The following is a 23,394-nucleotide window of genomic DNA, read 5'->3' on the forward strand; positions in this document are numbered from 1 at the left end:
CAGCAGGCACACAGATTGTGTTTTATTAATTTGAGCCAATGGTTAAAAATAAGGAGGTTTCAGATGAAAATGAGCATTTCCCTCTTATTCTGGAAATTCAAGACCCGGCAACACTGGGCCTGCATTCTCACAAGGTGACAGTGGGATGAAGCTAGGATGCACTGTCCCTGTTAGACTGACACCTGGTCTGGACTAAATGTCACTGTGACAGGACAGTTGGTGTTGCACTCTTGCTGTCACTGGTGGGAAGATCCAGGACACTTTCCCCCCAAAGTGTGAGTCACCTGACAATGCAACACGTCAGATATGATGCTGACACACAAGGCTGAGACAGTGTCTTTAAAGGGACAGTCTCTCAACATGTTATAAGAAACTGCTCACCGTTCAAGTCTTTAGATCACCTCCCAGGACCCTTTCACAGAATCGTTAAGTTTAAAATTTTTTCTATATATTGAGCATCTTCTGCTTCACATATCCTTTTAAACACTTCTGTCCGGCTGCACAATCACATTAAAACAACATTACATTGCCAGAACTGTAGACCTTGTTTTTCTCTTATTTCTTGAGACGACAATTCTCTCCTTTTAGTTATTTTAATTTGGTGCATTAAAAGAAATTTGGCTGGAGTAATTTCTGATTTCTTTCCAGAAAAATGTGTGGTTGGGGATGTACTTTGAGCACTTGTATGTCTGGAAATCTGTTTTCCCCTCATACTCACACAAACACTCACACACACACACACACACAGTGGTTTAACGAGGTACCAGGTTCTAGAATCACCATTCTGTATTTTCAGATCCCTGGAAACATTGTTCTGCCCTGTTCCAGAAGTTAGCACTGTAGATAACTCTGCTTCTGATGTGTCCTCTTCCCTTTTCAGGTAACCTGATCACTTCTGTATTTTTTGTTCTTTGTTACTCCAAAAAAAGTCCCTTTATGTTAGAATTCAGATATTTCACCGGATACAGCAGCTAGGTTTGTGTTGTTTTAGCTATTAGTTCTTGCAATGGTGAGCCCTTTCAAAACCGAAGACTTAGTTGTTCTCGAGATCTTAAAGAAAAGTCTCACTCATTTATAAGCAGGGATCTTCCTCCATCATGGGCCGGGTTCTTTCTTTGTGCCTAGGAGGCCACAAAACTCAACAATTATTCTTCCTTATAGGTCACAAAATTGGGGTCAGAAGCCCACGTCTTGCTTTTTTTCCCCCCTTAAACTTTAAAAGCCACAAGTAGCATGAGGAACACAGGCTTTGAGAGCACAGAGAACGTCTCCGAGTTGTTCACGGGAAAGACTGTTCCGCTTGCTGAGAAATGCCAGCAAATGACGCGGTCTGTACCTTCAAGCAACGGTGGTGGTGTGCCCATTTTCTTGTGTGCAGGTGGCACAGCGAATGCTTCTGAAGAAGGAGCAAACATTACGACGGCACCAGGCTCGAACCTACTCAGCGAGACAGAAGGACCGTATCCTGGGCTGTGGAAGTTATTTCTCCAGAGGGGACAAGCCACACCCACAGACGTAAACGCCTCGTGCACTTGCTTTCACTCGCGCCTTTAGAACAAAGGCCGCCGCTGAGGCGGTGAGAGGCACGAGGCCCACTCCGCGGCTGCACGCCCTGGGGATGAACCGAGTGAGGACGAAATTCCCGGGCAGGCTCCTTAACCGGTAACAAGTGAGCCACGGGCCCGGATGACACGGTGTGGAAAAGAGCAGAGTCACCGGGCAGAGCGTTCGCGGCCCAGTCACTCAAGTGCACGCTGTCGGGTAAGAACCATTCTAGACCCGAGACCGAACCCGCGGGGCCCGCGTACGCCCCGAGGCCGGTTCCCAGCCCAGCGTGCGCCCGGCTCCGCGCCCCGCCCCACGCCCCCCGCGCCTCCCGTCCCGCGCGCCCCGCCCCGCGCCCGGTTCCCCGCGGCCACCGTGCGCCCCCCGTGCGCCCCCCGCACCCACCGAGCAGCAGCAGCCGGTGAGTCCGCCGCAGGTCGCGCTTCTGCTCGCGGAGCCGGCGGTCGATGCTCCTGCGGACCCGCCTGGCCTCGCGCTCCTCCGCGCGCTGCTGGTCCGCGCGCCGCATCCTTTCTTTCTGCGCGGGGGTCCGCGCCGCGCCTGCCCCCGCCGGGGTCCGGGCCGGGGTCGGGACCGGGGTCAGGTCCGGGTCCGGGGTCTGGTCTGGGCCGGACCGCGCCCCCTCCAAGGGCGGCTCTGGGTCTCCGAAGAGCAGCGGCCGGAGGCTGTTGCACAGCCCCATGTGGGCGCGGGGCGCGGGGCTCACGCCGGGGCCCAAGCCGAGGGGCGGGAGGGGGCTGCACGCGGACCCGGCGCGGCGCTGCAGCCTGCAGGCTGGGGGGCACGGATGAGGCGGGCCCCCGGCCCCTCACTGCCCCCGAGGGCCATTCCGCGTTTTCCGCCGCTGCAGGGGGCGGCGACTGCCTCGGCAGTAGATCACCTGACAACGCGGACCTCGGGCCGGACTGGCAGCCCCTAGCCCGGCCCGGCCCCCTTACCGTAAATACCGCCGCCTGGCGCGTACTCATGTTACCGTAAGTACCGCCCCTCGTCTCAGTTCTCGTTACCGTAAAGACTGGTGCCCGAGCCCGTTGCGCAGCTGCGGACAGTGCCGCTGAGGCCATTTCGGTGCCGCCGCCGCCCGGAGCTGCCATTGCAGCTCTTAAAACACCTCCGTGGCTGTGATCTTGGACAGTGGTCAATAGGAACGGAGGGCCAGGTAAAGGGGTGGGATGCTAGCTTTGAGATCTTGAATTCCCGGAGCACCTGCGGCGTTCTCTTCACCTTGCGGCGCTGTTTCCTGCTCATCTTACACACGTGCACCCACCTCCGCACACTCTTGACCCCTACCTTAAACTATTACACCTTCCATCTCGACAAAGTTTCCAAATCAGGAGGTCCAAGACATAATTTTCAACAATTTCTACACTTAGTAAAAAATTGAAAACAAGTGGTAATTGTCACATACTGTTTATATTTGCTAAAAGGAGAATACGGAATTGCACACTGCGTCCTATTTTTTAATCTGCAATATAGCCCAGGGAGGAGCGGGCCGCTTCCAGACCCTGTGCCCTCTATCCACACCTCCAGTCCACCAGAGATCCCTTGGTTTTCTCCTGAATTCTCACATAATGTCCATCATCTTATAGGTCTTTTGCAACACATGAAAATTTCGACATAGCTTTTAAGAAACCTGCTATAACACGTGTTCCTTGATTTCGAGCAAAATGACATGGGATGTTGTAACTGATAGGTAAATATATCTAATAAAAATCCCGTTAATAGACCAAATTGGGCCGTTTAATGCAACACAGCAGTGGGCATTTGGAGTAAACTTTATACTTGATTAATTTTTTATATAAAAAAATAGAGATCTACAATTCACATTTATTTTAGGGCCCTGTTAATAACAAATGCCATGTAATACTTTTCACCTAATATTACGCCAAAATTTTTGCCAAAATTATACTATACTTTTAGATCTTTTGAGTAGAACGAAGGATGACTATAGAAAATCTAACTTGAGAAGACAGAAGAAGGTTCTAAATATCACTGTCATGTGCATTCACTGACCTCCATGTATCCACTTGTTTATTAATATGTACCAAGCACACACAATTTGCTTGGCTTCCTGGTTGGTATTGGGTGAAACAAAAGACATGGATCGTTTGTAGAGAGGTGGATGGACCTAGAGTCTGTCATACAGCATGAAGTTAAGTCATAAAGACAAAAACAAGTATCGTGTATTAACACATATATGTGGAATCTAGAAAAATGGTACAGATGAACCTATTTTCAGGGCAGGAATAGAGACGCAGATGTAGAGAATGGATGTGTGGACACGGGGGGGAAGGGGTGGTAGTATGAATTGGGAAATTAGGTTTGATATATATACACTACCATGTGTAAAATAGGTAGCTAGTGGTAACCTGCTGTATAGCACAGGGAGCTCAGCTCTGTGCTCTGTGGTGACCCAGAAGGGTGGGATGGGGGGACAGTGGGAGGGAGGTCCAAGAGGGAGGGGATATATGTATACATATGGCTGATTCACTTCGTTGTACAGCAGAAACTAACACAACATTGTAAAGCAACTATACTCCAAAAAAAAAGACGTGGGTCCTCATGGAGTTTGTACACTAGGAGGTGGAAGTATGTTCAGTCATATAAACACAAGCCAATGTGTTTGTTATATAATGCAAATTATACAAGTGAGGAGAAATAGGGAAAGTCCAATTTAAATTGGGGAGGGAAGGGGGTTTGTGTATGATCAAGAGAAGGCCTTTCAGAGGAAGGGATATTTGAACCGAGATCTGAGAAGTGCATATTAATTCCTTTTCTGTTATAACTTAGTTTACTATACACACTTTATCAAGTAGTATCACATGAGATGGATAACAATGTTTGTAAATTAAAGTCAGCTGAAAATAGAAGCAAACATAGTACAATTTTTAAAAGTTTAAGCACATAAAATAAAATGTATGTAAATGAGAATTCACTCAAATTTAATAGTTTACTTAGAAAAAGAAATAGAAGACAATATTTCCTCTTGGTACCTTACATAATAAACTGAAAAGAACCCTTACTATCCTATTAAAAGAACTCTAGGAAAAAAATGCTCTGCCCCTTGTGCCCACATTTCAGTTTCTTTCAAACACCTCTAATTACATCCTATTGATGGAAACAATAAACAGTCTATAATAGGAATAGAAAAGAGTTTTATCTGAGACAAACTGAAGACTATACCCCGGGAGACACAGATTCAAGCAGCACTTGGGTTGTGTTCCTCCAGACTGCAAAGTGAGGGTGGCTAATAAAGGAAAAAACTGCACAATTACATGAGTTGTTTGTCAGGAATGATAATTGGATCTGGTAAGAAGTGAGGCGCTTGTTAAGCCAGGATTGGTTGGGGTCTGAAGTGGTGGCATAGTTACAAGGGGAGACCTTGAGACCAGAAGGTTGCAGCTGGCAGCTGCTATCAGATTCTGTTTTGAGAAAGGCTGCTGGTGTCCTTGAGTTTGATACAGTTCAGAAAATTCAAGTTCTCAGTGAGGCAGGAATGTGTCTGAAACCATGTCCACAATGGACACCTGGCTCCATTTTGGATGCCTGAACCACAGTTACTCCATTTTGATTTTTAAATGCATTCTTGTCTTTAGTGGTTCAAGTAGATGCAGATGGACAATGCGTGGTTGACAGGCCAGGAGGCAGGCTATTCTAGTGAGCATAAAGTTCAAGCCAAGTCATGTGTAAGCCAGAATGACTTCCCCACACCTCAATATGTGAAAATTTCTTCCATCAATACTAATTATTAGAAAATTGGATTATGTGGTCTATGCGTAGGATAAATTAGAATCAAATATTTAATATTTGTATATAACTGTTAGTAAAATTTAATGTTTTTTCTTTAATCTAGATAATTTTTTTAAATTTAAGAATCACTGGGTCATAGATGTAGGCAATTTCTTTTAAATTTTATTTATTTATTCATTTTTTATTTTTGGCTGTGTTGGGTCTTCGTTTCTGCGTGAGAGCTTTCTCCAGTTGCAGCAAGTGGGGGCCACTCTTCATTGCGGTGCGCGGGCCTCTCACTATCGTGGCCTCTCTTGTTGCGGAGCACAGGCTCCAGACGCACAGGCTCAGTAGTTGTGGCGCGCAGGCTCAGTAGTTGTGGCTCACAGGCCTAGTTGCTCCGCGGCATGTGGGATCTTCCCAGGCCAGGGCTCGAACCCGTGTCCCCTGTATTGGCAGGCAGATTCTCAACCACTGCGCCACCAGGGAAGCCCCTGTAGGCAATTTCTAATGTCAAAGAATGATTATGAATCTGAAAATAGAAATCATGAGGGGAGTCTAAGTAAATGTAACATTACAGCATGTTGATATAATATGTAATCTTATGTATAATCTTCACTGCTGCAGGTAGGATTTTTCCATTCTCAATCCGTCTTTCTCTGAATTTCCTTTTGAAGAGCAAATAGTTATGATGTAGTGAAAGATTATGTCTAAGGTCTTTGTGTGGATATCGTGTTTAATTGATGAAAGTGGCACTTTTTTTTTTTTTTTAAAGAAATTCACGTTCTTTTATTTATTTATTTATTTATTTATGACTGTGTTGGGTCTTCATTTCTGTGCGAGGGCTTTCTCTAGTTGCGGCAAGTGGGGACCACTCTTCATCGCGGTGCGCGGGCCTCTCACCATCGTGGCCTCTCTTGTTGCGGAGCACAGGCTCCAGACGCGCAGGCTCAGTAATTGTGGCTCACGGGCCCAGTTGCTCCGTGGCATGTGGGATCTTCCCAGATCAGGGCTCGAACCCGTGTCCCCTGCATTGGCAGGCAGATTCTCAACCACTGCGCCACCAGGGAAGCCCAAAAGTGGCACTTTATTATTGCCATTTTTGCACATTTTGACACTGTTCCATTGGAAACATAAGTAAACTTGTAGGAAAGAGTTAAGGCCAATTTGGCTTCCTCTTCCCCTAAATTGGGGCTCTGTTTGATTAGTATGCTATATAGTCCTAGAGGAGTCATTAAATAATGAGATGGTAATGTATATAATAATGTAGCCATTAAAAATGAAAGTGGGGGCTTCCCTGGTGGTGCAGTGGTTGAGAATCTGCCTGCCAGTGCAGGGGACACGGGTTCGAGCCCTGGTCTGGGAATATCCCACATGCCGCGGAGCAACTAGGCCCGTGAGCCACAATTACTGAGCCTGCACGTCTGGAGCCTGTGCTCCGCAACAGGAGAGGCCGTGATAGTGAGAGGCCCGCGCACCGCGATGAAGAGTGGCTCCCACTTGCCACAACTAGAGAAAGCCCTCGCACAGAAATGAAGACCCAACACAGCCATAAATAAATAGAAAAAAAAAAAAAAAAAGAACCATTTTGTTAAAAAAAAAAAAAAAAAGAAAGTGGAGGCCTGACTTCCTGTAATGCAGGATTTCTCAATCTCGGCACTCTCAACCTTTGAGGCTGGATAATTTGTTGTAGTAGGGAGTGTCTTGTGCATTGTGGGATGTTTAGGAGCATCCTTGACCTCTACCCAGTAGATGCCTGTAGCACCTTCCTCAATGGTGACAACAAAAAAATGTCTCCAGGCATGCCAGATGTCCCCTTAGGCAAAACTGATCCCGCTTGAGAACTGTGGCTGCAATAGATTGGCAGAGGAGCTTGCTTGGACTGATACTCCTCAGATAACAAAAAAAAAAAATATGGCATTTATATCTCCTATGTGAATTCAGAGTGAGTCTACCCTTGAAAGATGAGTGCACTGGCTAAGATTTGTGAGTTGATGCCCTTTTGCCTGAGGACACTCCCTAGTCTGCAGTCAGGGGGAAGCAGAAAGCCACAGGGTTACTGGCAAGATGGGTTACAGAATTTGTGGAGCCCGGTGCAAAATGAAAACCCTCTGTCCCTGTTGAAAAATAGGAATTTCAAGACAGTGAGTGAAGAGTATTAAACCAGGCCTGGGGCCCTGTGGGACTTTACAGGTCACACGCCCAGGAAGCTGGCCCTACTCACTGGCTCACGATGTCAGAGAACAGAATTTGGAGGTGTGGCAACAGCCAGAAAGTTTGCAGCCAAATCCTAGAAGGAAGGGAACTTGAGAAGTGTGAGCCCCACAAATCTGAATGCAAAATCCACTCAGATCCTTGGCTGATGACTTAACAACATGGTGGCCCGACAAGAAACGCCAAAAAAACTAAAAGAACAGAGCAAAGATTTCAGCTTCTTCTCCCTTCAGGAGAGACAGAGTTTGAGCCCAACCAGGTTAACTGGTGTATAGAACAAAACAAAACAAAATGAAACAAAACAAAACAAAACAAAATCACTCATTAGAGAACTGTAACGGAAGGTGAAGTCCTCACAACATATCATTCATAACGTCCAGTGTCCAGTAAAAAATAATTTGAAGGCACAGAGACAGGAAATTGTGACCCACAGTTCAGAAAAAAAGCAATCCTATAAATGGATGCCTGGATGAACCAGATGCAACCATTAGCAGACAAGGACTTTAAAGCAGGTGTTACAAATACTCTCAGAGATTTAGAATAAGATGTATACGTAATAAATTAACTGATGGAGAATCTCAGCAGAGAAATTGAAACTGTAAAGGGGAAGCAAATGGAAATACTAAAACTGAAAAGTGCAATAACTGAAATAAAAAATTCATTGTATGTGCTTAACAGCAGGTTGAAGATGAAAGAACAACAACTTGAAGACTTTGGAAACAAGTCTATAGAAATGATCCAATCTGCAGAGCGGGGATAAAAAAACAACTGAAGAGAAATGAGCAGATTCTCAGAGGCTTGTTGATGAATATTATGTGGTCTAAAATAAGTGTAATTAGAGTCCTGGAAAAAGATGGAAAAAAAAAAAACCAGGATAGAAACAATATTTGAAGTAATAGTGACCTCAAATTTCTGAAATTTGATCAAAGACATTAACTTATAAATCCAAGAAACCCAGTGAACCACATGCAGGATTAATATACAGAAAAACTCACCTGGGCACATATGATGAAACTGCTGAACTCCAAAAATAAAGAGAAAATCATAAAAGTAGCCAAAGAAAAGAGACACTGTGTATAGAAAATAACACATTGAAAATGTTGGCTTTTCGTCAGAAATAATGGAGGTTAGAAGACAGCAGAATAGCACAGTGGAAGTGCTGAAACACAGAAAAAAATCACCAACTCATAATTTTATATCTTGCAAAGATGTACTTCAAGAATAACGGTGAAAAAAATTAAAGACACTATGAGCGAATTTGACGTCAGCTGACCTGCACTATGAACAGTGTTGTAATAGATATCCAGGCTGAAGGGTTATGACACCAGATGGTAACTCAGATTCAGAGGAAAAATAAAGAGCAGCAGGAATGGTAAATATGTGGATAAATATAAAGACTACATGTAATTTTTCTTAAAATTTCTTTTACAAATATGTGGAAAATATTAATAGTGTATTGTGAGTTTATAATGTATGCAGATGAAATATATGAAAATGTTACAAAGGACGGGGTCGGGTAAAGGAACTACCTTCTCTCAAAGTTCCAATATTGTATGTAAAGTAGTGTAATACTAACTATAGATAAATTGTGATAAGTAACCACTAGGGTTTTCTTCAGTGACAGAAATGTTCTGTATCTGCAGTGTTCCCCAAGTCACGTGTATTTGGTGAACACTTGGAATGTGGGTATTGTGCTGAAGAACTAAATTTTAATTTCACTTAATTTTAATTAAAGTTTAAATTTAATAGCCACAGGTGGCTAGTAGCTACCATTTTGTACAATGCAGCCCTAGAGCAACCACTGAAAAATAATGAACGGGGGGATACCTAAAAAGCTAATAGGGGAATAAGACCGAAATAGCAAAAAATCTTCAAGTAAGCTCAAAGAAAGAAGGAATAGAGACAAACAAACAAGTGAGCCAAATAAAAAGCAAATAACAAAATGGCTGCCTTAAATCCAAGCATTTTAATAATTAAATGTAAATGGACTAACCCTTCCAATGAAAAGGCAAAGAATGTCAGAGAGGAAAAAAAAGACCCAGCTTTGGGACCTCCCTGGTGGTCCAGTGGTTAAGACTCTGTGCTTCCACTGCAGGGGGCACGGGTTCCATCCCTGGTCAGGGAACTAGGATCCCGCATGCCACGAGGCATGGCCAAGAAATTTAAAAAACAAAAAGGAAAAGGAAAAAAGGAAAAAGTTAAAAAAACAAAAAGGCTGAGCTTTATGCTGTTTATAAGAAACACTTTAAATACAGACACAAATGGGTTGATAGTAAAAAGAAGGAAGAATGTGTATGATGGTGTATCGGTTTCCTGTGGCTGCAGTAACAAGTGACCACAAGTTTGGAAGCTTAGATCAGCAGATGTTAATTCTCTCCCAGTTCTGGAGGCCAGAACTGAAATCAAGGTGCTGGCGGGGCCGCAGTCCCCCCGGAAACTCCAGGGGAGAACCCTGCCTTGCCTCTTCCAGGTTCTGGGGGTTCCTGGTGTTGTTCCTCGGCTTGTGGCAGCATCACCGCAGTCTCGGCCTCTGTCTTCACTTGCCTTCTTCCCTGGGTCTCTGTGTGTCCTTTTCTGTCTCTTATAAACATGGTCTCACTGGATTTGGGGCCCACCCTAATCGTATGATATCACCTCTATCCTTACCTTCAGTACAATCTGCAAAGACTCTATTTCCAAATAGGTCATATTCTGGGGTTCCAGGTGGACATGAATTTTTGGGAAACACTATTTAACCCAGGGCACATGGAAACATTAATTGTGAGAAACTTGTGGACAGGCTGTATTAATATCAAGCAACATAGACTTCAAGGTAGGAGATTTATTGGAAATAAAAAGTACTGTTTCATCATGTAAAAAAGGGTCAGTACATTGGGAAAACATAATATAAATATGTATTTATATTCAAAATACGTGAAGTAATAGCTAACAGAACTTAAAGGAGAAGTAAACAAATCCACGATCTTAGGTGGATCATTTAACATGCTTGTCTCATAAACAGAAAAACTGTGACACCACAGTGTCTGGGTGACACCACAAACTACCTTTAACTAATTGACATTTATAGAGTACTACACCCCACGAATGCAAAATGCTCTTCTTAAGTTCAAGTGGAATGTTCACGAAGATAGACCAAATCCTGGGCCAAAAAGATCTCAACAAATTGAAAAACATTAAAACTCTTAAGAGTATGCTTTCTGACCACTCTGGAATTAAGTTAGAAAGACAATAAGGTATTTTTAAAAATCACCAAATATTTAGAAATTAAGCAATAAATTTCTAAATAATCCATGGTTCTTTGAAAAGTTGAATAAAATTAATAAATTCCTAGCAAGAAATAGAGAAAATGCAAATGACCAATAGCAGGTATAAAAGAGGGAATACTGTTACAGTGACTACGAACATCAAAATTATAAATGGGAATATTATGAACAGCTTTATTTCAACACACTTGATAATTTAGGTGGGGTGGATGAATTCCTTAAAAACACAATTTACCAAAACAGAAGAAACAAAATCTGAATAGTGGTGTATCTTAGCAAATAAATGGAAATTGTTACTGAAAGTGTCCTCACAAAGAAAATGCCAGGTACTGGCGAATTCTATAGAACATTTAAGGAAGATAGTAATATCAATCTTTTATATTACAATGTATGTAACCCCCCCCCCCAATAAAAACCCAACAATGTAGACTAGAGTTACAGATGATACAAGAATGGCAGAATGTTTATAATTGTTGAAGCTGGGCGACGGATACATTTGGGCTCATTAAACTATTTTGTATACTTTGCATACATTTGAAAATTTCCATAATAGAATGTTTAAAAATCAGGAACTATAAAAATTAAATATACTCTGAAACATTACAGTAATTAACAATGTTGAGAAATTTAAGGACATACAAAATATTCATGATAAATGCAAAAAAGGAACTTCCAAAACAGCACATTTTGAAAAGAAACGTCTCAGTGCATAAAAAGTCACTGACAAACTTCATTCTAAAGTGTAGGCAGTGTTGTCTCTTAGGAGTTGGGTCACAGGTCATTTTAACTTTTTTCCTGTGCTCTTTTCCAGTTTTTTTTTTTTCCCGGTGAACATGCGTGGCCTCATCATTCTGTTGGTGTCTTTCTTGGACTCCTTGCATGTAGTTGACACGTGGTTCAAGCCAAGGTGGGTCTAGGTTTGCTTGGCTTGTAGCTCCATCAGTGCAGACCCCGAGCTGAACCCAAGGCCCAGGAGGGGTGTAGTTGCTTCTCTCCCCTGCCCAGCCCCCCTGTTCCAGGTAGCTGAGAGATTTGGGGCAGGGGGTGGATACACCCAAGATGTGCAGAGCGGTTTGCTGGAATTCCAGTAGGAAATAGACTGCTCTAAAAATTGCATTTTATGTCTAGATTCCTTTAATATGTTTTTGCGTGTAAGTTTCATAATAATTGCAATGTATTAGTCCAATCGATGATATGCACACGTTAAGGTTTTAGACCGAAACATTTTTTCGCTGGTGGGGTAGACCCTCATTTAGAGAGTATTTGGCAGCTCTGCCACTTGGGGGTCTCCCTCACGAGGCGCGCTGGGCTTCCTGGGCTGTGGGAGCGGGTCTCTGACCCTCTCGCTGGTCACTAAGCAGCCAGCCTGAGCCAGACTAGTTCTCACAACCAAGGTCAAATTGAGTTCATAAGGACTCCACTCAACTTGGTGGAGGTGGGATGGACATTAGGGCATCTTTTACCCTAAATTCGCCTAAACCTGCACTTTCAATAGCTTGTATCTTGCAAGTAGTTTTGATGCCCCCTTAAAAACTTGAATGTAGCCAGTTTAATTTCTAATTATAAAGCCATAAATATTTCTTATGCAAAACAGCCTTTAAAAAAAAAAGAGTACCCCACATGGTTCAACAATCTTTTGCATTTGGGGAATGAATGGATAAAGTGAGGCATAAAGAAGTGAAATCACTAACATCAAAGGACACACACAGAAATGGACTTGTATGCTTGATGTTTATATTTGGAGGTAACTTGCCCCTAATTTATGAGAAGCAGCTTTTCTTTGCCAGTCTTCTCACTCATGTCTTGCTCTCAGGAGGCAGCCAATTTCAGCTTTCTTAGCTCTTATTAAAATTAAAAAAAAAAATCTTATTCCTATAACTTATGTTTCCATTCCTGCTTCTCGATTGTTCAATTTCAGGCAAAATCTATGAGCTTCACGTTAGGTATGATGGGACTTCAGCTCTGTAACACCCCTCCCTGCTTTCCCCCTGCCCCCCAAACCTCACCCCTCACATTCACTTTTTAAAATTTATTTTGTATTGCAGTCTAGTTGATTTACAATGTTGTGTTAGTTTCTGGTGTACAGCAGAGTGATTCAGTTATACATATATATATATATTCTTTTTCCTATTTTCCATTATAGGTTATTACAAGATATTGAATATAGTTCCCTGTGCTATACAGTAGGACCTTGCTGTTTATCTGTTTTATATATACTACTTCGTATCTGCTAATTCCAAACTCCTAATTTATTCCTCCCCCCCACCTCTCACATTCACTTTTTAAAATTGAGATATAATTGACATACAACATTATATTAGTTTCAGGTGTACAATGTAGTAATTCAAAATTTGTATTTATCGTGAAATGATCACTACAAATAAGTCTAGTTAAGATACATCACCACACATAGTTACAAATTTTTCTTGGGCTGAGAACTTTTAAGATCTATTCTCTCAGCAGCTTTCAAATATACAATACAGTATTATTAACTATAGTCACCATGCTGTACATTACATCCCCAGGACTTATTTATTTTATAACTGTGCCTTTTGACTCTGTTCACCCATTTTCCCCATCCCATTCCCGAACTCCCTGCCTCTGGCAACCACCAATCTGTTCTGTATCTATGAGCTTGGGGGCTTTTTTGTTTGTTTTTTTAGATTCACAAATAAATGATAACATATATTTGTCTTGTCAAAGTAGTTGTCTTTCTCTGTCTGACTTATTTCACTTAGCAGAATGCCCTCAGGGTCCATCCATGTTGTCACAAATAGTAAGATTACATTCTTTTTTATGGCTGAGTAGTATTCCATTGTGTGTGTGTGTGTGTGTGTGTGTGTGTGTGTGTGTGTATCACATCTTCTTTATCCATTCACCCATCAATGGACACTTAGGTTGTTTCTATCTGCTGTGAATAATGCTGCAGTGAATGTGGAGGTGCATATATATTTTCACATTCATTCTTCATGTCCTCTCAAAAATCCCGCAGGGTTTTATTGAAATTTAGTTCGGATCAGTATTTATGTCACTATGACTAGGTAAATTCTCTCTACAGTTGAGCTACTTACTATTTTAGAATCACTTTTCCATACATCTGGGTGAGCAATCCTCTTTGCTCTGGTTTTCTACGTTCTCATCACTAATTCAACAACACGTTCTGCACCCCTTCTGCCACTGGATTCTGGACTCTACTTGGTAAGAATCCCCACTGAACACACCCAGACACATCGGCACTTCCACTGTCTGCTTCCCTCTGGACGGGCTGCTCCCTCAGCCTGTTACAGGATGAGGCTGTCCCTTCGCTAGAAATTTTCTCATCCCAGGTGTTATTTTCACCGCTTTTCTTTCTGTCTTTCCCCCCCTATTTTATTATATAAGATTTGAAAAAAATTCAATTATGACATAACATTTCATCATTTAGACATACGTGGTGTTTTTCTTAATCAATATGATAGTTTCCTTAGGAAATGTTGCCAGAAGCGGTATTAAGGTTGAAATGAATTAGCTTGAAAAAAACCAAACTATTTTAAAGAGCAGTTTTGGGTTCACAGCAAAATTGAGCAGAAAGCCCAGAGATTTTCCCTGTACCCCCTGCGCCCACACACGCGTGGCCTCCTACATTATCAGCATCCCCCACCAGAGTGATGTGCTTCTTACAATCTGTGAACATGGACCCATCACTATCACCCAAAGTCCATCAGGATTCACTCTTGGTTGTGTACGTTCTGTGGGTTTGAACAGACGTATAATGACATGTATCCATCATTCATTTTCATGCAGAATAGTTTCACTGCCCTAAAAATCCTTTTTCCTCTGACTGTTCATCTTTCTTTCTCCCCAGTCCCTGACAACCACTGATCTTTTTACAGACACCATATTTTGCCTTTTCCAGAGTGTCATGTAGTCGGAATCACACAGTATGTAGCCTTTTCAGATTGGCTTCTTTCACTTAGTCATATGCATGTAAGATTCCTCCATATCTTTTCATGACTTGATAGCTCTTTTTAACTCTGAATAATATTCCATTGTCTGGATATACCATAGTTTATCCATTTACCTGCTGAAGGACATCTTAGCTTCCAAGTTTTGAACAAAGCTGCTGTAAACATCCATGTGCAGGTTTTCGTGTGGATGTAAGTTTTCAACTCCTTTGGGTAAATGCCAAGGAGCACGGTTGCTGGATAGTATGGTATCACCTTTCTTTTATGTAGAATTCCCTATTTTCTGGTTGCTACAGATTTTTCTTTCTTGACTTACTCCCTCTATTTTGTAGAAAAGAAGCTAATATGTTGGAAGTGAATTTTCTGAGAACTTGCATATCTAAAAATGCCTCCACCACCATGCTTAATTGCTACTTGCCTGGATATAGAATTCTATATTAGAAATATTTTTCCCTTAGAATTTATTTTTAAAAAATTTCTTCTCTTTTATTTATTTATTTATTTGGCTGTGCCATGCAGAATGTGGAATCTTTGTTCCCCAACCAGGGATTGAACCAGCACTCCCTGCAGTGGAAGCACAGTTTTAACCACTGGACCGTGAGGGAAGTCCCTCCTAGAATTTTTTTTTTTAAACATCCTTATTGGAGTATAATTGCTTTACAATGTTGGGTTGGTTAGTTTCTGCTGTACAACAAAGTGAATCAGCTATATGTATACATATATCCCCATATGCCCTCCCTCTTGGGTCTCCCTCCCACCCTCTCTATCCCACCCCTCTAGGTGGTCACAAAGCACTGAGCTGATCTCTCTGTGCTATGCAACTGCTTCCCACTAGCTATCTATTTTACTTTGGTAGTGTATATATGTCAATGCTACTCTCTCATTTCGTCCCAGTTTACCCTTCCCGCTCCCCGTGTCCTCAAGTCCATTCTCTACGTCTGCATCTTTATTCCTGTCCTGCCCCTAGGTTCATCAGAACCATTTTTTTTTTTTAGATTCCATATATATGTGTTAGCATACGGTATTTGTTTTTCTCTTTCTGACTTACTTCACTCTGTATGACAGACTCTAGCTCCATCCACCTCACTACAAATAACTCAATTTCATTTCTTTTTATGGCTGAGTAATATTCCATTGTGTATATGTGCCACATCGTCTTTATCCATTCATCTGTTGATGGACACTTAGGTTGCTTCCACGTCCTGGCTATTGTAAATAGTGTTGCAATGAGCATTGTGGTACATGATTCTTCTTGTTTTTCTGTTTTCAAAGTTAAACAGATTCCTTTATTGCAGGACTTTTCAGAGCCTTTACGGGATCTGTACAGGATTGTGAACCTCAGAATTTGTTCATGGGATGGGATTTACTATTGGACCATTGAGAAGTTATTTCACCATGGACCATTTTCTTGTTGATCATCTTGTCAAATTCAAGTTTGAGTTGGCTTAAGTTTTTCTCTAACTCAGCAGGTGTCACTATCTTTTTTTTTTTTAACATCTTTATTGGAGTATAACTGCTTTACAATAGTGTGTTAGTTTCTGCTTTATAACAAAGTGAATCAGCTATACATATACATATATCCCCATATCTCCTCCCTCTTGCGTCTCCCTCCCACCCTCCCTATCCCACCCCTCTAGGTGGTCACAAAGCACCGAGCCGATCTCCCTGTGCTATGTGGCTGCTTCCCACTAGCTATCTGTTTTACATTTGGTAGTGTATATATGTCCATGCCACTCTCTCACTTCGTCCCAGCTTACCCTTCCCCCTCCCCGTGTCCTCAAGTCCATTCTCTACGTCTGCATCTTTATTCCTGTCCTGCCCCTAGGTTCTTCAGAACCATTTTTTCTCTTTTTAGATTCCACATATATGTGTTAGCAAATGGTATTTGTTTTTCTCTTTCTGACTTACTTCACTCTGTACGACAGAGTCTAGGTCCATCCACTTCACTACAAATAACTCAATTTCGTTTCTTTTTATGGCTGAGTAATATTCCATTGTATATATGTGCCACATCTTCTTTATCCATTCATCTGTCGATGGATGCTTAGGTTGCTTCCGTGTCCTGGCTATTGTAAATAGAGTTGCAACGAACATTGTGGGACATGACTCTTTTTGAATTATGGTTTTCTCAGGGTATATGCTCAGCAGTGGGATTGCTGGGTCATATGGAAAACACAGGCAGAACACTCTATGACGTAAATCACAGAAACATCCTTTTTTGACCCACCTCCTAGAGAAATGGAAATAAAACCAAAAATAAACAAATGGGACCTAATGAAACTTAAAAGCTTTTGCACAGCAAAGGAAACCATAAACAAGACGAAAAGGCAACCCTCAGAATGGGAGAAAATATTTGCAAATGAAGCAACTGACAAAGGATTAATCTCCAAAATATACAAGCAGCTCATACAGCTCAATATCAAAAAAACAGACAACCCAATCCAAAAATGGGCAGAAGACCTAAATAGACATTTCTCCAAAGAAGATACACAGATTGCCAGCAAACACATGCAAGGATGCTCAACATCACTAATCATTAGAGAAATGCAGATCAAAACTACAATGAGGTATCACTTCACACTGGTCAGAATGGCCATCATCAAAAAATTTACAAACAATAAATGCTGGAGAGGGTGTGGAGAAAAGGCAACCCTCTTGCACTGTTGGTGGGAATGTAAATTGATATAGCCACTGTGGAGAACAGTATGGAGGTTCCTTAAAAAACTAAAAATACAACTACCTCTTAGAATTTTTTATTTTTCATTTGGCATCTGTTTATTGTATTTGGCGATAAAAGGTCTGTTCAAATCTTTTGCCCATTTTTTATATTTGTTTGTTTTCTTTTCTTTTCTTTTCTTTTTTTAACACCATGACCAAGTGAGATTTATTTCAGGGGTCCAAGGCAGGTTCAATATTTGAAAAATATTAATTGCAATTCACCAAATTAACAGACTGAAGAAGAAAGATCACATAACCATATCAACTGATACAGAAATAGTATTTGACAAAACTCAACACTGATTCACGATTTTAAAAACTCTCAAAAAGGTAGAATAGGGACTTCCCTAGTGGTCCAGTGGTTTAGACTTTGCCTTCTAATGCAGGGAGCGCGGGTTCAATCCCCTTAGAATTTTTAAGGTATTCAGTTGACTTTTAGTTTTCAATATTGCTTTTGAAAATCTCACTGCCTTTCTTATTCTTGATCCTTTGTATGGAACCTTTTCCCTCTGGAAGTTTATGGACTCTTTTCTTGTTTTCAGGGTTCCGATCTTCACAGTGTGGGTCTAACTACATACGTTTTGCTAGATACTTCCTGTTTTCTCATTTTTTAAGGCTTCCTTCCATCTAGAAACTTGGTGTTTCAGTTTTGAGAAAAGTTGATTTCCTTGATGATTTTCCTGTCCTTTCTTTTCTCTGTTATTTCTAAGAAATCTGATCATTCAGATGTTAGACTTCCTGATCCTAATGCTCTTATTTTCCCTTTCTAATTTTCCAGTTATTTGTCTTCCTGCTTTACTTTTTCGGGTGATTTTTCTCAACTTTAAATTCTAAACATTCATTGATCTCTTAAAATAACACACATTTATTGAGATGTAACTCACATGTCGTAAAAAGTCACCCTTTTAAATTAAGTGTTTTTACAATTAAGAGTTTTTAAAAAAACTTTTTTTAGTATAATCACAAAAGTGTACTACCACCACCACTTTCTAATCCCGGGACGTTTTCATCATCCCCAGAAAGACACCTTGTATCCATTACAAGTAACTCCCTGCCTTCTCTCCTCCCAGCCTCTGTGTCTGTATGGATTTGCCTGTTCTGGACATTTCTTATGAGTAGAATCACACAATACGTGCCCTTTTGTGTGTGGCTTTGTTCACTCAGCATAGCATTTTCAAGGCTCATCCATGTCGTAGATGTGTCCGTGCTTTATTCCTGGGTTGTTAGCAAATAGTATCCTCTTGTAGACCACGCTTAATCTGTCCATTCATCAGCTGATGGGCGTTTGGGTTATCTTTCCTTTTTGGCTACTATGAATAACACTGTTATGAACATTTGTGTACAAAATCTGGTGTGGACATATGTTTTCATTTCTCTTGGGAAGTGCTGGGTCTGTGTTTAACTCTTTGAGGAATTGCCATGCTGCTTTCCATTTTACATACTTACCAGTAATGTATGAAAGTCCCCTTCTCCACATCCTCACCCATACCTGCTGTTTGTCTTTTGGACTATAGCCACCCTAGTGGGTGTGCTGTGGAATCTCATTGTGGTTTTGATTTGCATTTCCCTGGTGACTAATGATGTTGAGTCATTGATTTTAAAAATCTGCTCTCAAACTCTTAATTTCCCATTGCTTTTTCCCTTTGGTTGTTCAGATATCTGTATCTTTATCTATCTAAATATATAAAATCATCCTGCCCTTGTTTAATGGGGGCACAGATTTCCTTGCCTCTGTGAGGATATTAATGAGAATATTGTGAAGTTTTCTTATTCTTGAATTTATATGTTTGTTTTAGTGTCTTTCACTCTGTATCTTTCCCTTCATATTATCCAGCCATCTTTTGAACTTAGAAGCGTGTTGAAAGCCCCGTGCCTGCGGGCATTACTGCTTTGCACTGTCTTCCCTGCAGGGTGATGTGGCCGGCGGGTTCCACCAGTTGAGCATCTGTGGTCAGATTCTCCAGAGACGTCTCCTGCATGCTTTTGCCCAGAGGGTCTAAGCTGGAGCTTGGGTCCCCGTATTCTAACAGCTTAGTGGGGGGCTCATCATTCAATGTGTAAACTTTCAGTTAGTCCCTCTATTTTCAGTACAGTAATCCCTCCTTCAGCTGTCCAGCCCAGTCCAGACATCCTGATTTATCTTCTCCAAAGAACAAGGCCCGGGGCCCCTGCTGGTCCAGCTGAGGGACAGTTGTTCAGTGTGTTGAGTGGGGGAGGGGAGGGAAGGGGTCTGACTGCTTTGTAAGAACTTTGTAGCCCCGCGATTACCCTCATTTCTGGATCTTTCTATCATATCTGTTATGTCCCTGCATCGTTAGTAGTCAGGTGCTCTGGGACTACCCCCTCCCCCCCGCCCCACTCTCTTCTGACCTAGCTTTCCTGGACCTGCGATGGCAATTACAGGTAGATGGCAGTAGATCCATCTGCCTTCTGGCTTCCAAAATTTTGTTTGTTTGCTTCTCTGCTACGCTCTTTTTCTTTTTAGGTTTCTTTCAGTGTAGTGGGGTTTGTTAAGCACCCTTGATCAGTTTTGAAATAGACACCAAAATGAAGAAGTATCAACAGATTCTCTGTGCCTCTTGGATCACAAAATCCAATAATACTTTGATATAAAAGAAGCCCTATTGTGGCCCCCTTGTAAAAAAAGGACTTTGTCATCTGGCAATGTCTGTCAAACCAGGCCAGCTCCCTTTGGCACCAAGACCTGTGAAATGGGGAACCTAGTCGAGGTTGGTTTTTGTCTTGACACCAAAATCATGGCTAGAGAGCTAGTTTGGTTCATGCAGAAATGGCACAACAGCCTGCGTGTGAATCAGACTTATGAAGCAAAGGTCTTAGGCCCCAAAGCAGCTGTACGTGCTCTAGGTTAACACGGATGCAGCCTTCAGTAAACATTTACTGTCGACTGGTCCATGTAGGTTCTTGAATTAGGTGCCAGTGGTGGTGGGGATGCAGGGAGGGGAGGGATGGTTTTCTACTCTCCAGATCGTCCTTATGGATCCTTCTTTGAGGAAGAACCTGTTCAGCTAAGATCTTGCTCCACACCTAACCAAGAAACTAGAAAAAAGTGAATAGGAGCTTCATCTTCCCTTGGCCAAATACGCAAACCTATGTTCATCCATAGCTCTGTTTCCTGTCTTTTTTCCAGGGGGCATCTCTGCTCCCATCAGAGGCTGCCCGCCTGCCTCTGCCCCGGTGTCAGACCCTCCCACTGTCTCAAGCATTTGTTTTCCTGCAGTTATCTCTTCTCTTTCTCTTGAAATATTCCCAGCAGGAACTCAGGCCCGAGTCCCTCTTCCAGCCCCTTCCTTCTGCCACCGGCCACCAGCACGGCCCTGGTCCAGGTCAGTGGGGGCTCCGTGCTGCACACCCGCCGGGCACTTCTGTATCCCCATTGAACTCAGCTATGTTCGACACAGTTCTTAGAATTTGTCTTGTTTTTTGTGACCACACTCTCCCGATGTCCCTTCTTTTTTAGCTGCTTCTCCTCGGCCTCCCTTGCATCCCCACTCCTTTTGCTTCCTCTCTAAATGGTAGTGGGTCCGCAGGCTCAGCCTTTCCCAGGTCCTGGTTAAAATCCAGCCCACAGCTCAAATCCTGCCTGCGTGTGGATGACACCGACTTCTGCCTCTTCCCCTGAGTTCCAGATTCCTGTATTTCATGAACGACTTGGCCTCTCTGTTTAGAAGTCTGACAGTCACCCCATGTTAACCTGTGCAAATGGAACGTACACTCCTCCCCCCAAACCGATTCCTTGTTCTCTCTTCCCCAACTCAGGTAAGGAGACTGGGCCTCATCCACTGCTCACAACAGACACTTGGAGTCTCCTCTGTCCCTCTGTCTCCACCACCTCCACCTTGGTCCATGTGATGACTTTCTTTCACTTGTTGTGTTTTTTTGTTTTTTTTTGTTTTTTGCAGGAGCCTACTCTAAATGTCTGCTTCTACCACAAAGTGGCTGCAGGGATCTTTATTTTTTCTTTGTAAAATTTATTTATTTTTATTTATTTATTTTTGGCTGCGTTGGGTCTTCGTTGCTGTGCGCGGGCTTTCTCTAGTTTCGGCGAGCTGGGGCTACTCTTTGTTGTGGTGCGCGGGCTTCTCATTGCGGTGGCTTCTCTTGTTGTGGAGCACGGTCTCTAGGCACACAGGCTTCAGTAGTTGCAGCACGCAGGCTCAGTAGCTGTGGCTTGCAGGCTCTAGAGCGCAGGCTCAGTCGTAGCAGCGGTACACGGGCTTTGTTGCTCCGCGGCATGTGAGATCTTCCCGGCCCAGGGATCGAACCCGTGTCCCCTGCGTTAGCAGGTGGATTCTGAACCACTGCGCCACCAGGGAAGCCCCAGGGATCTTTTAACAACATAAATCCACTGACATCACTCTGTTCCTCATAAGCCTTCCGTGGTTTCCCTTGCATTTGGAGTAACCCCGCGCCCTTGCCCTGTCCTGTGCTCCTGCCTGAGCTGCTCTCTGCTGGCCTGATGCTCATCCTGCTGCTCCCGCCACAGCAGGCGTTGGTCCGCCCCCACCCGCTGTCCTTGTGTGCCTTAAACACCAAGGGCAAACCAAGGTCATTCCTGCCTCAGGGCCTTTGCAACTGCCCTTTCCTTGCCTTGAGAGCTTTCCCAGGAGGCTAGCAGCTCCGCTGCTGAGTGGCTGGGAGTCAGGAACAGGAGCCGGATGTGGGCTCCATGGGAGTGGGAAGCTATTTTTTCTAAGTCACTGTATCCCTGTGTTGAGCTTGGTGAATGATTTTAATCATCGTGTCCCAAAGGAAGAAGAGAGGGGGCAGAGTGCCGAGAAGCATTCAGAAAGCAAGTGGGGTGCCCTGGCCCCCACCCCATCTCACCTCCCATCCCCAGGGAGGGCTCTCCAAGCCCAGGAAGGAGAGACAGGAGGAAGGAGTTGTGTCCTGTCTCCTGGGTGGGACCCTGGGGTTTCAGCACAACCCAGAGGGAGAGAATTCCTAGTTCAGGCTGCAGTTTGAAAACAGGGCCCCAGAAAACACAGCCTGTGTGCCAGGAAAGCAGGGGTCAGGTCAGGTGGGGGCTGCGCGGCCGTCCTCGAGGAGAGGCTGTGACCACACCAGTGTCACCGAGTCACAGGTGTTCACAGTAACGTAGAAAACCCCCCAGAGTGAGGCTGGGAAGGAAGGTGGCTGGAGCTGGCTCCCCCAGCACCTCTTTCCAGCCCCTGGTCAGCGACATTGTGTCGGGGGTTTGAGACTGGCTGTGGTGGGATTGTTTATATCACGGAAATTAGCAAATGCTAGAAATCAGGACTTTTTTCTTTTCCCTGGAGATCCTGGTTTACCAGTACACCCCTGGGAACAAACCTATAATTGACTGAGGAATTCATTCAATCTAGGGGAAACAAGGTCTCTCAATAGAAGTTTGGTTGCATTATAGGAAAATACATGTTGTTCTTTGCAAGCACAAGGTTGGGATAGCAATTTCTTTTTTCTATTTTGGCCGTGCGGGATCTTAGTGCCCCGAAGAGGGACTGAACCCGTGCCCCCTTGCATTGGGAGCACAGAGTCATAACCACTGGACTGCCAGGGAAGTCCCTGTTTTCCTTTTTTTTTCATGCTGGAAATTGTCTTGGGTGGGGTTCCCCAGAACCAGACCTTGAGACAGAGATTTGGATGCAAGTGATTTGTTAAGGAAGTTCTCCTAGAAGAGACTGGCGAGAGAATGGGGGAGCTGGGTGGCATGGAGCCAGGCCCAGTGGGCTTTCAAGGTACGTCTCAGCCACGTCTGATCACGGGCCCCTGGATGCAAGTCACAGAGCAGTCTGGTCCTGCCTGACCCCGGGGCCTGAAACTCCCAGGTAGTTCCAGCTCTCAGCGGGCAGCCCAAAGGTGGTCGTCTGAGGAAGCTGGGGACAGACTTAAGTCCCGAGAACCTGATCAGAGTGGTGCCAAGTGGCACCTGAAGGTGAGACTGATTTACTCCTTGGTTCTTG

The 23,394-nt window shown here is 43.3% G+C and overlaps 1 protein-coding gene across 1 annotated transcript in view; it reads right to left on the reverse strand.

Annotated features, from left to right (window-relative positions):
• GNAL (G protein subunit alpha L) overlaps positions 1 to 2,263 on the reverse strand; it is an 89,680-nt gene extending 87,417 nt beyond the window's left edge. The window contains exon 1 of the mRNA XM_059895511.1: positions 1,951 to 2,263. Coding sequence (XP_059751494.1) covers positions 1,951 to 2,248 — 298 coding nt within the window. The 5' untranslated portion in view covers positions 2,249 to 2,263. The remainder of the gene's footprint in view (positions 1 to 1,950) is intronic.
• Between the last annotated feature and the right edge of the window lie 21,131 nt (positions 2,264 to 23,394).

The sequence above is a fragment of the Balaenoptera ricei genome, chromosome 14 (assembly GCF_028023285.1).
Source record: "Balaenoptera ricei isolate mBalRic1 chromosome 14, mBalRic1.hap2, whole genome shotgun sequence".
NCBI lineage: Eukaryota > Metazoa > Chordata > Mammalia > Artiodactyla > Balaenopteridae > Balaenoptera > Balaenoptera ricei.